The 15,604-nt window shown below is 34.4% G+C and overlaps 2 protein-coding genes across 6 annotated transcripts in view; one reads left to right on the top strand and one right to left on the bottom strand.

Moving 5' to 3' along the window:
- The window catches only part of ABI2 (abl interactor 2), a 169,210-nt gene that overhangs the window by 8,861 nt on the left and 144,745 nt on the right, over positions 1–15,604 (bottom strand). The window lies entirely within an intron of this gene.
- The window catches only part of RAPH1 (Ras association (RalGDS/AF-6) and pleckstrin homology domains 1), a 93,707-nt gene that overhangs the window by 57,444 nt on the left and 20,659 nt on the right, over positions 1–15,604 (top strand). The window contains 6 exon segments of the mRNA XM_045868159.3: positions 4,569–4,646; positions 5,096–5,255; positions 6,808–6,929; positions 8,131–8,196; positions 9,501–9,644; positions 10,686–10,796. Of these exon segments, the coding sequence (XP_045724115.1) occupies positions 4,569–4,646; positions 5,096–5,255; positions 6,808–6,929; positions 8,131–8,196; positions 9,501–9,644; positions 10,686–10,796 (681 nt within the window).

Raw genomic sequence — 15,604 nt, 5'->3', positions numbered from 1 at the left:
CAGGGAAGTAAAGTAGTTGTTACTGTTACTATTCTGGCTCTAAGTAATTTTATAGAGTAGAGCATTTCATGGGCGGTGAACTTACCACTCCCAAGTTTTCTTTGAACCTTTTTAAATTTATCTAATTTTTTTTATTGCTGTAAAGTGTGAAATAAACTAGATCCTAAAGAAACTGCTAATTCCTTTTGAGCCCCTTAATTTCAACTGGATTTGTTCTGAACCTACGAAGCCTTAATAATTTTTTAGTTGAAGGAATTCACTGGCCATCTCTTAGCAACTGTCACTCTTCCTGTCAGTATTCTGATTTTTAAACTCAAGAGAATGCTTTAACACTTTGTAACCACAGCATTCCCTTTCATTTAATCCTAAAATCTTCACTGAGTTTTTGTTCTTTATGTAAATTTGAGGAGGCTTGGCATTTGATGGTTACTGATAGCTGCACAGGAGTTTTTCAGGTAGAAAATGGGTTGTCTTTTGCTCTTTTAAGAGACAGGGTAGAAGACAAAGTTGTTATATGTGTAAGATATCTTTTACTTATGTTGAGGATGGCTGTGGGACAAACAACGTGAAGAAAGGGATAGTCAGAAGATAAGGGGGCAGAAGGCTTAAGACCAGAGGTTGTCTGCATTAGCAAAAAGAGAACATGAGATGAATAAAGCTTTGTTCATTGTATTGAAATTAGGCTGCAGACATTGAACATAGATTTACATTGCCTTTACAAGTAAACTAAGAGATGTCTTCTTCCTGTATAGTCTAATCACATCAGCAAAGATTTATTGATCTTTCCTATATTGCATACTTTATGAGCTTAAAACAATTTCTTCCTCCCCCTAGGTTGTAATGGTTAAAAGTAAAGATATGAATATACCATGGTAATGTAGGTGAAAATCAAACTTTCTGAGGAAGAGGTTATGGAAGCCTAAAATACTATGAATCTTGCAGTTTGATATAACTATTTTTATTTTCAGTTTTGCTCCAGTGATGATATTCAGACTCTAAAAGTAAGAGGTATCTTGATCAGTTGTTTCTTCAGAAAGCTTCTAGCAAGGATCATCCTTGTTAATAAACTGGAGAAGAATAAACCAAAATTGGCCTAGGTTGAAATTAAGCACAGAGCTCCTAAATTTGAATTTTATACACTTTTAAAACAGATCAATTTATGTAGTTATTAAAGAGTAGTATTTTGAGCAAATGGAAGAGCTAAATTTGGATGTTAAAATAGCCCCACCTAGGTGCTTTACAAAAAGATGGTTTCTTATTGATGGCTAGGAAATCTAATTTGTTTAACGTATGTTAAATGGTTGCACTGAATCTCGTTTCTTTTATCCTTTCTTTCACCGTGTCAATATTTTTCCTGTTAGCCTGTAGAACAGAAACTTAGTTTAAACTAATCTTACAATTAAATGCCTTTTATATCAGTCCTTCAAAAGATAGCGCTGGTTGTGTTCTGTTGTATTTGGCAAATAAGATTACACTAAAATGGGAGTATGAAAATACTATTTTTATATTTATAACCAATATCAGAATGTAATATTTAAATTTGTATATTCTTTTTTAACAATAAACTTTATTTTTTTAGAGCAGTTTTAGATTCACAGTAAATTTGAGGGGAAGGTACAAAGATTTCCCTTATACTACCTGCCCCCACACATGTATAGCCTCCCTATAATCAATATCCCCCACCAGAGTGGTTCATTTGATACAACTGATGAACTTTGTTGACACATCATTATCACCCCGAGTCCATAGTTTACATTAGAGTTCCCTCTTCATGTTGTACATCCCGTGGATTTCAACAAATGTGTTAAGGACATGTATCTACCATTGTAGTATCATACAGAATAGCTTCACTCTTACAAAAGTGCTGTGTTCCATCTATTCATCCCTCCTTCTCCCCAACCCCTAACAACCACTAATCTTTTTACCTTCTCCATAGTTTTGCCTTTTTCAGAATGTCATATTGTTGGGATCATATAGTATGCAGCCTTTTCAGATTGGCTTCATTCACTTAGTAATATGCATTTAAGTTTCCTCAATGTCTTTCCATGGCTTGATCATTTCTTTGTAGCATTGAGTAATATTCCATTGGCTGGATGTAGCACAGTTTACCCATTCACCTACTGAAGGCTATCTGGGTTGCTTCTAAGTTTTAGCAGTTATAAAGCTGCTAATAAAAATATAAATAAATAAATAAATAATGCTGCTAGAAGCACCTGTGTGCAGATTTTTGGATGGAGGTAAGTTTTCACCTCATTTGGATAGGTACTAAGGAGCATTACTGGATCATATTGTAAGAGCACGTTTAGTTTTATAAGAAACGGCCAAACTATCTTCCAAAGTGGCTCTACCATTTTGCGTTCCCACCAGCAATGTATGTGAGTTCTTGTTGATCCTCTACTTCACCACCATTTGATGTTTTCAGTGTTTTGGATTTTGGCCATTTTAATAGGATATATAGTGATAATCTCGTTTTAATTTGGTGTTCCCTAAAGACATATGATATTGAGCATCTTTTCATGGGCTTATTTGCTACCTGTGTATCTTCTTTGCTGAGTTGTCTGTTCATGTCTTTTAGAACACCCTTTTTTTATTGGATTGTTCATTTTCTTGAGTTTTTTTTTAACTTCTGCAGAAAAATTATGTTATAAAAGAACTTGGCCTTTTAGAAGTCCATGTTTATATTCCAAATACACAAAGCATTGATTTTATGTATCAGTCTTTCCTTATCAGACTTTGAGATTTAAATTTGCTTTTCAGAGACATGAAGTAAAACTTGAAAATATGCCTTGGTAAATTTTTCCTCTCTGTAACAGTCATTCATACTAATACAAAGATGTGGCAAATGAGCCATGAGAAACAGAAGATCATTATCCCATTGAGAAAACATTCATAAATCTCCTGCTTCGCTCTTTCTCTTCCAAAAAAAACCTGTCAGCTGGTTTCATGAAACCACTGGGAAATGGTAGTATTCAAAATTCCTTTCTAGAGTTTGTGCTATACTCATCAGAAACACAGGGTTTGGTAATTTAACTAACAATGATTTGTTTATCTAAGACACATTATTCCAGAAACTGAGAGTTTTAATGACAGTAGTGTAGTTTTCTCATTGTATAGCCTGCATTAAAAAGAAAAAAATAACTTATTAAAATACACAGGCAACATATTTTATAATTACGTTGTTTATTTGCATAAAGGCAGGGATACAATGATTTGATCTTTTAATCAAATGACTATATCTGTAATAGACTAAGAATCAAGTCTTATCTTACCCCCTCCATTGTTAAAATAAAGTTCTTTGTTCTCTAATTGGGTTTACAGATAGTATTTCCACACCTTGGTTATTATGTTAATTCACTGGCTCCTTTCATTGAAAAGGATCCGATTTCTGGCAAACAAGCCCACTGTCTTCTCTAACTACTGTTTTCTCTGTTCTCCGGAGTAGTAACTACTAAGCTTGCAATGAGGGAAGATAGCCTAGAGTATGAAATGGATGGTTTTTAATCATAATCCAGAGCAAATAAAATTGGCTGATATAACTAGGTCTTTGTTTTAAGTCTTATATTAAATATAGGAATATATAAGATGGCAGTGTGTATTTTCCTTAGATATTTTCCAGAGTAATCAAAAGCTTAGAGTTAGAAAGTAATCCTTCATAAAAGGCGAAGATTTACTTACATGAGTTTTTTTCAACTGGAGATTAAGGCTACAGCGTACAATGGCCTATTGCTGGAAAGTACAAGTAAGTACCGGTATTACAATACTCTGTGTTATTTTAGGAAAAAATAAATGGTATGACTATAATTATAGTTCTTGATAATTTTATTACTACTTATAATCTAAATTTTATAAAGAAGTCACTAGAAATTAAATATTTGGAAAATTATATTTAGCATTTTAAAAATTTCATCAGTGAATTAATAGAAACAAATTTGAGTTTACTAACATGAGACATTGATTATATTGTGTACTTTTCAAAACAGAATGAAACCTAGAGTATAATGCATCCTCCTTTGTTTGCATTGGTATATTGATGAGAACATACCTATATTTTTTTTTAAGGATTTTTATGTGGTTGCAAAGAAATAAATTGATACTGTTTTTTGCTGTTTTATGGTGATGATACATTTTCAGTATAACAGAACAAAACATTAGTATGCAAAAGAATGCTCATACTTCAGAGGCGGGTATAAATTCAGAGTCAAGGGACTGTGCAGGTATGGCAAACGGGATATACACTCCTGTTTCTTCTGTCTGAAATTCATCTGCTTCAGATTGACAGAATCAAACTCATTAATTTGCTATATCACAGATTTCTTTTTCTCTAGAAGATGGAATCTGGTCTCTTAATATAAGAGATCTTCAAATCTGCATCTTAAAAATGTTCCTTTGTGTACTATGTCTGTTCTCACTTTGTGAACAGGGTTATTTTTTTAAATGTGCTCTATGTAAGTATGTGAAGTTATGTTCTTACTGAAATTCAATACTGGCAACATCCTTAAGATAAAAAGAGTTTTCAAAAATTCTCATTATTTTAGCATTAGTTTATCTGCAGTGCTTTGTGTTCACAGGAAGAACAGGCAGCAAAATTGAAAGCTGAGAAGATCAGAGTTGCCCTGGAGAAAATTAAAGAGGCACAAGTGAAAAAGGTGATATTTGGGCTTTTTCCTTGTTTGGGATTTTTTTTATCAGTTTTTTTCTATCAGATTTATAAAGAATTGCCTTGTTTATATAACATACCTTAAAGATACAGAGAGGTAGAGGGATATTTCTTCCTAATATATTTTTCGTATATGTTTTTTGTAGATAAAATGTTATTATAAAGAAGTAACTTTGTTTTAAATTTTCCTAAAAAAGTAAAACAAAACAGTCTTATTATAATCTTACCTGTTATTATAATTTTAAAAATGCTTTCAATTTGTTTAGGTAGGTTATTTGATACCTAATTTTAGAATATCCTTCTTGCATAATAAAGTCATTTTTTGTGTTTTATATTTAACTAAGAACAACATTACTCAGAAGATGACTTGATATTGGAAGAAATTTCTAGAATGCCTAGTTTTTGGTTTGTATTTAATTTCCTTTTTACCTGTTATAGTTGGTGATTAGAGTCCACATGTCTGACGATAGTTCTAAAACAATGATGGTGGATGAGAGGCAGACAGTGAGACAAGTGCTGGATAACCTAATGGACAAATCCCACTGCGGTTATAGTTTAGACTGGTCGCTGGTAGAAACCATCTCTGAATTACAAATGGGTTAGTAATCTAATTGCTTTATTTACTTTTTAATTTCTATGCAATCCTAACAGTTTTCATGTTAACTAAAGCACCTTGAGTCATCTTTTTTTTCCTGTATATAGCCTTAGCTTTTTACGTTGTCTTTTTTTTCCTCCAAGTATTTTGAGATTTCTTTGGATACAAGATCATTTCCAGTTCACTTCAGATCGTCTTATGGCTAAAACAGTTTTTTTTTTTAAAGTAACAAAATACTTTTTCGACACATTTACTAAGACCATTCTATTTATTCACATTTGTTCTGAATTTCTTATACCAGCATTTGACTTTTAGGGAAAACACAAAGCCTATCTTTTTTATTTTTAGCTAGATGTACTAAATCTTAATTTCCTATGATTTATAGTTTAGTGTGGTGTTTTCTTTTTTTTTTTTTTTATTTGAGAGAGAGAGAGCATGAGAGGGGGGGAGGGTCAGAGGGAGAAGCAGACTCCCTGCTGAGCAGGGAGCCCGACGCGGGACTTGATCCCAGGACTCTAGGATCATGACCTGAGCCGAAGGCAGTGGCTTAACCAACTGAGCCACCCAGGCGTCCCAGTGTGGTGTTTTCTAATTTTAAAAATTCCTCATTTTTAATGCCATCATTGACTCTTAAAAAAGTTTTCTTTTTATAATATTGTGTGATTATAGCAACCTGGCAATTGTTATTTTATTAGGTATTATTGAATCAGTAATCAATTTCAACTTTATATTTTAATTTAAAAAGTATTTGCATTGCCCTTAGTACCTATTTAAATATTTCACAGTGGTTTCCAGAGAAATAAAAATTTGATAACCCTTTTGTGTCAGAATGTACAAACATAGCTCCCAAAACTAAAACATAAGTTATTAGTTTATTAACATGTATAAAATGTATTCTAATAATACTCATAACTATTCTTAGAGAATTAGAAAGGTTTGAGTTCATAGATGTGGAATCATGATATACAGAAAATGTTTGGATACTAATTTTTGGAATATGTCCATGGCTGTAGGTTAAAGACCCATATATATAATATTTCTCTACTACCTTTTATGTAATTGGCTACAGTGTCTTTTTTTTTTTTTTTTTTTTTTAATTTTAGAGAGCATGAGCTGGGGGAGAGGGAGAAGCAGCAGACTCTCCACTGAGCAGGGAGCTGGAGGGAGGGGCTCGATCCCAGGAGCTGAGACCATGACCTGAGCTGAATATTCAGGCAGATGCTTAACTGGCTGAGCCACCCAGGCACCCCTGGTTTTTGTTTTTTCAAGGGTGGATGGGAGAAGGCTGAAGGCTGAGGAAAACCTAACAGAAGACCTAGATTTTAGTCCTGATTCTTCCATATAGCAGTTGTGTGACTTTGCTGAAGTCAGTTAACACAGTGGGCATGTTTCCTTATTTGAAAATAGAGGGAAGACTAGATCATTTCTAAGGGCCAAGAGCTATAATGTCAAGTAAAATTCTGTGGTTTTGCTTGGAATTACTTCACAAGGTTTCATGTCTTTGATGCAGTTCTGATGAATACTAACAAAGTACTGATATTTTATCTTGGGACAGAGAGAATCTTTGAAGACCATGAAAACTTGGTTGAAAATCTTCTTAATTGGACAAGAGATAGCCAAAACAAGCTTGTATTTATGGAACGTATAGAAAAATATGCACTTTTCAAAAACCCACAGGTGAGGCCAAATATCTTAGAGATCATGATTTCTAAATGTTCATCTTATAATATTCTATTACTTTTAAGTTAATAGAGCTAAAAAACTGGCAACCACCTGGTTGGAGCATTGTGATTGCAAAACCCCATGGGAGCATTTACTATGGGAGTAGTAACTGCTTCCATTTACTACTTCCACTGAGGTGGAAAGTCCTCTGGGGCCCAAGTGTCAGGCTTCAAAGAGATTACCAGTCACCCAGAGCCAGATGGAGTGAGCCCTTAGGGCAGCAGAAGTAACTCCAGGGAGTTACCAGGTTTCTGCTTTTTTGTAATCCAGAGCTGTTCAACACAGCTGTTTACTTGGTGAGCTTCTCATCCATCAAAGAAAAGTACTTACATATTTAAGTTCTCTACTTTCTCCATTTATCCAGTTGGCACTTAAATTTTTTTTTTTTAAATTTCAATAACCTTGATTATAAGTGGTTCCACTTTTAATATATTTACCTTTATTTATTTGGCATCTTTGTTTATTCCAGAATAATGTTTGAGTTAATAATTTATAATATACAAATATTTTATAAAAATCAGTAAGTGAGAGAAAAAGTAGTAATGAAAAATAGTAGCAGTGTTAAAAGTATTAAATATCCTTCAGACAGCTTAATCATGACACATCTTTACTGGATACTTTTAGTGAATAATACACATTTGGGAATACCAGTGGATTTTTTTATAGGTGATTACAAAGAAGTTTTTTATAAGGCTAATAGAATTCGGATTTTAGTTGAGGCAAGCAAGTGATATTATGATAGTCTCAGAGAATTGGGGATTTCTTTCAAAGCCAGAACATAAATTTTCTGCATCTGGGTCAGTTAAGCTTAGCATATTTTAAGGAAATTTACCTTACTCATTGTACTTAATTTGTAAACCTTTCAGGTCCTTTCATTAGCTGTACATAACATTTGTCAGCTGTTGGATGTGGTATCATCCCAGGATTTGGGGGAGGGCAGTTTATGGAATATTTCCAGATAATGGTTAAAGTAAGGAGAAGGCCAGCATTAAGCATTTTAGCAGTGATGCTCAGGCACAAGTTAATGTTCAACGCAGTATTCCTGTCATTCTATACAGGCAGACACAGTTGCTGTATCTCTAGAAGAAATCATATATGCACCTGTGCCAAGGGAATAATAGGGTGGTTTTATCTTTAACTTTATTTATTTTTCCAGAATTATCTTCTGGGGAAAAAGGAAACTGCCGAGATGGCAGATAGAAACAAAGAAGTGCTATTGGAGGTATGACTCTTCACTCCCCCCGCCCCCATTTTTTTCCTGCACATTACAATATTAAAATATTAAGCACCTTTTTTAAAGTCAAGTATGTCAATGCTTTATATTCATAATTACACTTGTAACTAGAGAAGCCTATATTCCTCCATAGCCTGAGGGGGAGAGTTCAGCTGTGTGAATGTTAGGCCACTGAAGAACCTCTTAAAAACTGTTATTTTGCCAAGTAATATATTAGTGGACTAAAAGGAGTCATGAGCTGTTAGGAGCAGACAAGTGGGGAAAAAGGCTGCTCAATGAAGGACATGATTTTGGTGCTTTATCTGCTCACCTAGAGAGAAATTTGAATATACTAGTTATTTACAAAATATTTCAAGCCTTAGCTTTAACTCAATTAAAAAAATCATAATGATCATTTTATACACACACACATCCCCTTATTTTTAATAAAACAAATTCAAACATAATTCAGTTTTTAGCTTTTTAGCCTTTGCTGATTTTAGAGAACTAAAATCAAAGAATTTAGTATGTTTGAAAACCAGAATAAATTCTTAGCAATAAGGCAGCTAGGAAGATGAAGATCAGCACTCAGCTTTTCATAGTGATAATAGCTACAATTAAAAATCCTCTTTATAATTCGTGGTTTCTCTGTACTTTGGGAAGAGAGAAGTTAATTTAGGCTCAAAATGTCCTATGTTAATATTTAGTGAGGATTTCTATTTTTCTTTTACCAAATACATGATTGATTTTTTAATTACATTTTTATCTAAGTACAGACATTAGAATTCATAATTTTGAGTTTGTTTACATTCCTTTCAACCTAGTTTTAAATATTTAAAAAATAAATGTCCTCTTTGTGTTAGAATCATATAAATTGATACAGTTTTTAAATTGTGTTTATTCACTTAGCATGTTGCTTTTTAAAACAAATTTGGTTTGATAGTTAATCTAAATATGTTGTTAATTTGGAGAAAAATAAAGTCTAATGCTTACGTTAACTGACACTTTTACTAAATTTAGTGTTACTATGCTGTACAGATGCATTTAACTCCTCTTGTATGCAGCTCAGTTGACAATTCAATTTAGATTCTTCAAAACAATGTTAGGTAAAAGTTCATAGGGATTGCCATAGTAGTTTCAAAATGAATCTATATGTTTAGAATACAAAGTTCTAATTTAGGTAATATTAGCAATGTGGCCTTAATACCAAAGCCATTTGGTTTAATTATAGTATGAACTTCACAGGAGTTAACACAATTTTGTTCTGAGAATCCAAAGATCACATGTCTTTCCAAATCATCTTCTTATTTTAGGAATGTTTTTGTGGAAGTTCTGTAACTGTACCAGAAATTGAAGGAGTCCTGTGGTTGAAAGATGATGGCAAAAAGTCATGGAAAAAGCGTTATTTTCTCTTGCGAGCATCTGGTATCTACTATGTCCCTAAAGGAAAAGCAAAGGTGTGTCCCCTCTGCTGACTTTTGAGCTTCCTCATTATGACAGTTAATTTGTAGTAAGTATGCTGACAAGATGAATCCAGGCTCTGATTTGTTTCAACTCTTTTTTTGTTTTTTAAAGATTTTATTTATTTGTCATAGAGTAAGAGAGAAAGAGCACAAGCAGGGGGAGCGGCAGGCAGAGGGAGAAGCAGGCTCCCCACTGACCAAGGAGCCCTATGTAGGACTCGATCCCAGGACCCTGGGATCATGACCTGAGCCGAAGGCAGATGCTTAACCAACTGAGCCACCCAGGTGTCCCTTGTTTCAGCTGTTGTAGGACACACAGAATATTGCTTTGCTTTGTTTATTGATCTATTATAAAGAAGAAGAAACCTGGACATGTTCACTCTCTGGTCATTCATTGGGCCCATTTCAGTTCTCTTCCCACATTTGAAGTCATACTTTTATTTATTTTCAGAACTTCTGTCAGTAGTTTTTGCTTGTTATTGTTTGGGGAGAATAGCTTTCTGGGATTATAGGTATTTCAGCCTTTCTTGGATAATATGCTCCTGCTGAGGGCCCGCACTATTTTAAACTCCTTACAGCATCCTCTCATCCAGGCTTTACCACCCTCCCGAGAGGCATATTTTGTTTCCTCTATTTAAGGTGAGGAAACCCTGACTTGAGAATCATTGTACTTGAGATATGCATTATGAGCACCGAACTACATGATATTTTCTTGTTTTTTTCCAGCACTCTACTATATACTATATTGTATTTAATATGCTGTATTATATTTAAAGTCTTCTTAAAATGCCACCCTTTCCAAGCAAGTCTGTGTTCATTGTGAACGGCAGACAGTAAGTGAAATGGACTGCTTTTTTGTTGTATCCTGGGTTAAAGAAGGAACAGTAATAGAGAATCTCACTGTCTTGTCATCTGCAAAATAGATTGGTTTCCACTTGGTAAAGTTTTTATTCTCAACTAGAAACTATGACCAGGTATGATATTTGCTTGTTTATACATTATTGTTAATTCAGTCTTTTTGGTGTTTTATCTTAGGTCTCTAGGGAACTGGTATGCTTTCTCCAACTGGATCATGTCAATGTTTATTATGGACAGGACTACCGGAACAAATACAAAGCACCTACAGATTATTGTCTGGTGCTAAAGGTAAACACATTCCCTTTTTAGGAATTTTAATTGATGTTAGACATAGAGTGAGTTATTGGACATTTTAGAACAGTTTGTATCTCTATCAAGTATACTGTTTTTGCTTTTTCTATAGGCTTTTAAAGGAATGGTGAAGAATGGTAAGGAAAAGAAGTATGTGCTTACACCACAGCTGACCTCTAGCTAAATAGCCCTAATTAAATTGATGCTACTGATAAAGACAATGTTTTAAAATTCAAGATAATTATGGAGGGGGCACCTGGGTGGCTCAGTTGTTAAGCATCTGCCTTCGGCTCAGGTCATGGCCCCAGGGTCCTGGGATCAAGCCCTGCATCGGGCTCCCTGCTTGGCGGGAAGCCTGCTTCTCCCTCTCCCACCCCCCCTGCTTGTGTTCCCTCTCTCGCTGTGTCTCTCTGTCAAATAAATTAAATCTTAAAGGAAAAAAAAAAAAAAGATAATTATGGAGATGATTAAGTTTTTCTCATTGGCTCTATTTTAGTCACCTCTTGGTAACTACTTAGGTCTATATGTTTATATCATTGTTTGACTTTGCTTTTCTCTGAGAGTTATCAGTTGGGTTTGGGGTTTTGGGGTGGAGTTTTTGATTGCTTTGATAAAAATAAAAATACCATTGTAATGCTGCCTCTTTATTAAATAATCCTTTTTTGGAGAATACCACTATATCCTTTAGGTTACAGCAGCAAATAATTTTCCAAAAGTCATTACGAAGTAGCTTAATCTGGCAGTTTTGAAAATGAAGTCCAAGCTCCCCTGGGAGTCCCTGAAACTCTGTCAAGGGGTCTGTGAGTCAAAATTATTATTCCAGTAATGCTGAGATGTTACTTGCCTCTTACACTCTCATTCTCTCATAAACGTATAATGGAGTTTTCTAAGAGATTACATGATATGATGATATCTTTGCTCTCTTGCGTAGTGGAACAAATACTTGTATGTTCTCATATTTTAAATTTTTCTTAGTTCTAATCTTCTTAGATGGTAAATATCAGTAGACATAATCCATATATATCAAAGTTATTTGGCGGGGATCCTCATAACATGAAGACAGCAAGAGTTGGTTATTTCAGTGGTTCAGGGTTGTCAGTAAGAACCCAAGTTCTTTCCTTCTTTCCCTCTTCCATCTTCTGCATATCAGCTTATCCTCAGGCTGGCTCACCTCACAGTTACAGATGACCCACTGCAGTTGTAGGCATCACACGGATGATGGATCCATGCAATGGGTCTAGCAAAATCCAGCAGAAGAAGATGGCTATTTCTCTGTATATTTGTCTCTTTCCAGCAGAAGAGGAGGGACTATTTCTCGCTGTACTTGTCTCTCTCAAGTGGGAGGAAATATTTCCTGGGAGCTACCTCCTGAGTCCTCCTCTTGAGAGTCATTGGCCTGAGTACATGTCCACTTTTTTTTAAATTATTTTTTAAATTGAAGCATAATTAACATAGTGTTATAGTAGTTTCAGGTGTATAATGTAATGATTCATACAATTCATACATTGCTCATCAAGATAAATGTGTGCCCTTCATCTCTTTTATTTCACGCACCCCCCCCACCCTGTCCCCGCTAGTCACCAGTTCTTTGTATTTGAGTCTAGTTTTTTGTCTTTTTTTCCTTCATTCATTTGCTTTGTTTCTTAAATTTCACAGATGAGTGAAATCATACGATATTTGTCTTTCTCTTACTGACTTATTTCACTTAGAATTATATACTCTAGGTCAATCTGTTGTTGCAAATGGCGAGATTCCCCCCCACCTTTTTTTTAATGGCTGAGTAATACTCTATTGTGTGTGGGGGGGTGTAGGGGGAGTGGGTGGGTGTGTGTATATATATATCTTCTTTATCCATTCATCTATCAATGGACATTTGGGTTGTTTCCATAATTTGGCTATTGTAAATACTGCAGTAAACATAAGTGTGCATATAACTTTTTGAATTAGTGTTTTTGTTTTCTTTGGGTAAATACCCAGTAGTGGAATTACTGAATCATATGGTAATTTTTAATTTGTGGTGGGGGGGAACTTCCATACTGTTTAACACAGTGGCTGCACCAGCTTGCATTCCTCCCAGCAGTGCACAAGGGTTCCTTTTTCTCTATGTCCTCGCCCACACTAGTTATTTCTTTTGTTTTTCATTTTAGCCATTCTGACAAGTGTAAAGTAATATCTCATTGTGGTTTTAATTTGCATTTCCCTGATGACCAGTGATGTTGAGCATCTTCTCATCTGTCTGTTGGCCATCTGTATGTCTTCTTTGGAAAAATTCTGTTCAGATCCTCTGCTCATTTTTTGATCACATTATTTTTGGGGGATTGAGTTGTAAAGTTCTTTATATTAACCCCTTATTGGACACATCGCTGGCAAATATCTTCTCCCATTCAGTAGGTTGCCTTTTTGTTTTGCTGACGATTTCCTTTGCTGTGCAAAAGCTTTTTATATTGATGTAGTCCCAATAGTTATTTTTTCTTTTATTCGTCCTTGCCTGAGGAGAGAGACATAATTCAAAAATATGTTGTAGAGTCGATGTCCAAGAGGTTATTGCCTGTATTTTCTTTTTAGGAGTTTTATGGTTTTAAGTCTCACATTTAGGTCTTTAATCCATTTTGAGTTTATTTTTGTGGATAGTGTAAGAAAGTGGCCCAGTTTCATTCTTTTACATGTAGCTATCCAGTTTTCCCAGCAAGCATCATTTGTTGAAGAGACCATCTTTTCCCCATTGTATATTCTTGCCTTTTTTGGCATAGATTAATTGGCCATATAAGCATGGGTTTATTTCTGAGCTCTCCATTCTGTTCCAGTGATCTGTGTGTCTTTTTTCGTGCCAGTACCATACTGTTTTGATGGTTACAGCTTTGTAGTGTATCTTCAAATCTGGGATTATGATACCTCCAGCTTTGTTCTTTTTCAAGACTGCTTTGGCTATTTGGGATCTTTTTTGGTTTCACACAAATTTTAGTATTTATTCTAGTTGTGTGAAAAATGCTATTAGTATTTTGATAGGGATTTCATTAAAGCTGTAGATTGCTTTGGGTAGTAAGAGCATTTTAATATCTGTTCTCCCAATCTATGAGCCGGGAATGTCTTTCCATTTCCTTGAGTTAACCTCCATTTCTTTCATCAGTATTCTATAGTTTTTGGAGTATGGTCTTTCACCTCCTTGGTTAAGTTTATTCCAGTGTTTTTGGCTTAGCCTAGTTAGAATTCACACCCTGACATGACGGGTAGACAGACATCCAAACAAAATTGGGGCTCTTTAAGAAAAGAAGTAGGGAAGAGGGGATAGTTGTGGGGAAGGCAACCAGCAGTATGTGTTACAGCCAAAATTAATTATGACCACTGACTATTATTTTAATCCCTTTTGCAACTCATAGAATTCTTAGGTTAAGAATATTTTTGTTCCAAGGGGTTTTTGTTGGTTTATATAATTAGGTATTTCATATTTGCTTTTAGTAAAGTAGGTTAAGCTAAATTCATATGTTCATATTGCCTACTTATTTATATTTAGAAATAGTCAAGGTATTGAAATAAACCACACCACTAGGCACAAATAGTAGTAAAAATAATGGCTATCATTGACCGAAGGCCTCTAGAGTGGCAGACAGTGCACTAGAAGCACTGTGCACTCGTGTCACGGATCCGTTCCAGAGTCCCCATTTTTCAGATCTGGAGACTGAGGTTTAGAGGGATCAGTGTTCCTGATGCCACACAACTATTGGTATTTTTTTTCCTGAAAGGTCTCTACTAGATTTTGCCTATGTAAGTATTTTTATTCTTGTGCATATGAGTTCTAACAAACCAAAAAATGCTGCCACACAAGATCTATGCAAATATAAATATTTATAGGGTTTAACCCTATTTATCAGGCTTGGGCTGTAACAATTTGAGTCTGAGTTCTTCCAGTAAAATGCAGGATACAGGAAATATATTTGTAGGGAGGAATAAAGCACAGTTTAGTAATTAGTTTTTTTTAAAGGTAGTAATAAAAATGATGGCAAGAGCTTATTCATGAAATATGACAATGAGGGAATAAATAGATATATGTTATCTATTATCTGAAAGAGGTATGTGCTTGTTGGACATATGTGTATGCACATATATAAGTTTCTAAAAGGAAACCTGTGTTTTTAAAATACATACACCACAGTAATTGTTGGAATACAGCTCACCTTAGCCATGTCTAATTTTTCATTCCTAAAAGAAATGAGGCAAAGTAATTTATTTCAGTATGTTAGGTAAGAAGGAAAAAATGGTTAGAGATTAGAGGTAGAATATGAACATGAACTTTTCAAACACTGTTATTAAAAGAAAGATGTTATATGTAATAATGGTAGAAGTAACAGGATGGAGTGCTACATACTTTGTTTTTTAAGTTCTTGCATGTTAGTGAGAGAATTAATTTTCAAGCCTATTTGAGTTCCCAAAGCAATAAGTGGGTAGTATATATTCAGTGGTTTTCCTTTGGCACTTGGACTGTGATTTTAGAGCATCACTTTTAGTTATAGAGTTTTAAGAATTGTCTGTCTCAATCTAATTTTTGGCATAAACAGAAAAAAATAACCTGATAGTACAGTAGTAATCTGGAATTTCTTACTGCATTCTTAAATTTTTTTTAATTCTCAAGTTTTTTATCTTTTATCAGAGAATGTAGACTTTCCAAATCCACATCATTTTAAAAATGAAATAATGACCTTTCTTCCTTAATAGCTGTTAATTTGTTAAGGGGAACAATTTGATTATATATTCTCTTTGGAATCTTTAAGAATCTAAATGTTAAGCTTCTGATTTTTGGCAAAGAATGT

Source organism: Mirounga angustirostris, unplaced genomic scaffold (assembly GCF_029215605.1).
Source record: "Mirounga angustirostris isolate CCGP_5_RB_7025 unplaced genomic scaffold, mMirAng1.0.hap1 SCAF_3, whole genome shotgun sequence".
NCBI lineage: Eukaryota > Metazoa > Chordata > Mammalia > Carnivora > Phocidae > Mirounga > Mirounga angustirostris.
This window is presented reverse-complemented; position numbering and strand designations above follow the sequence as displayed.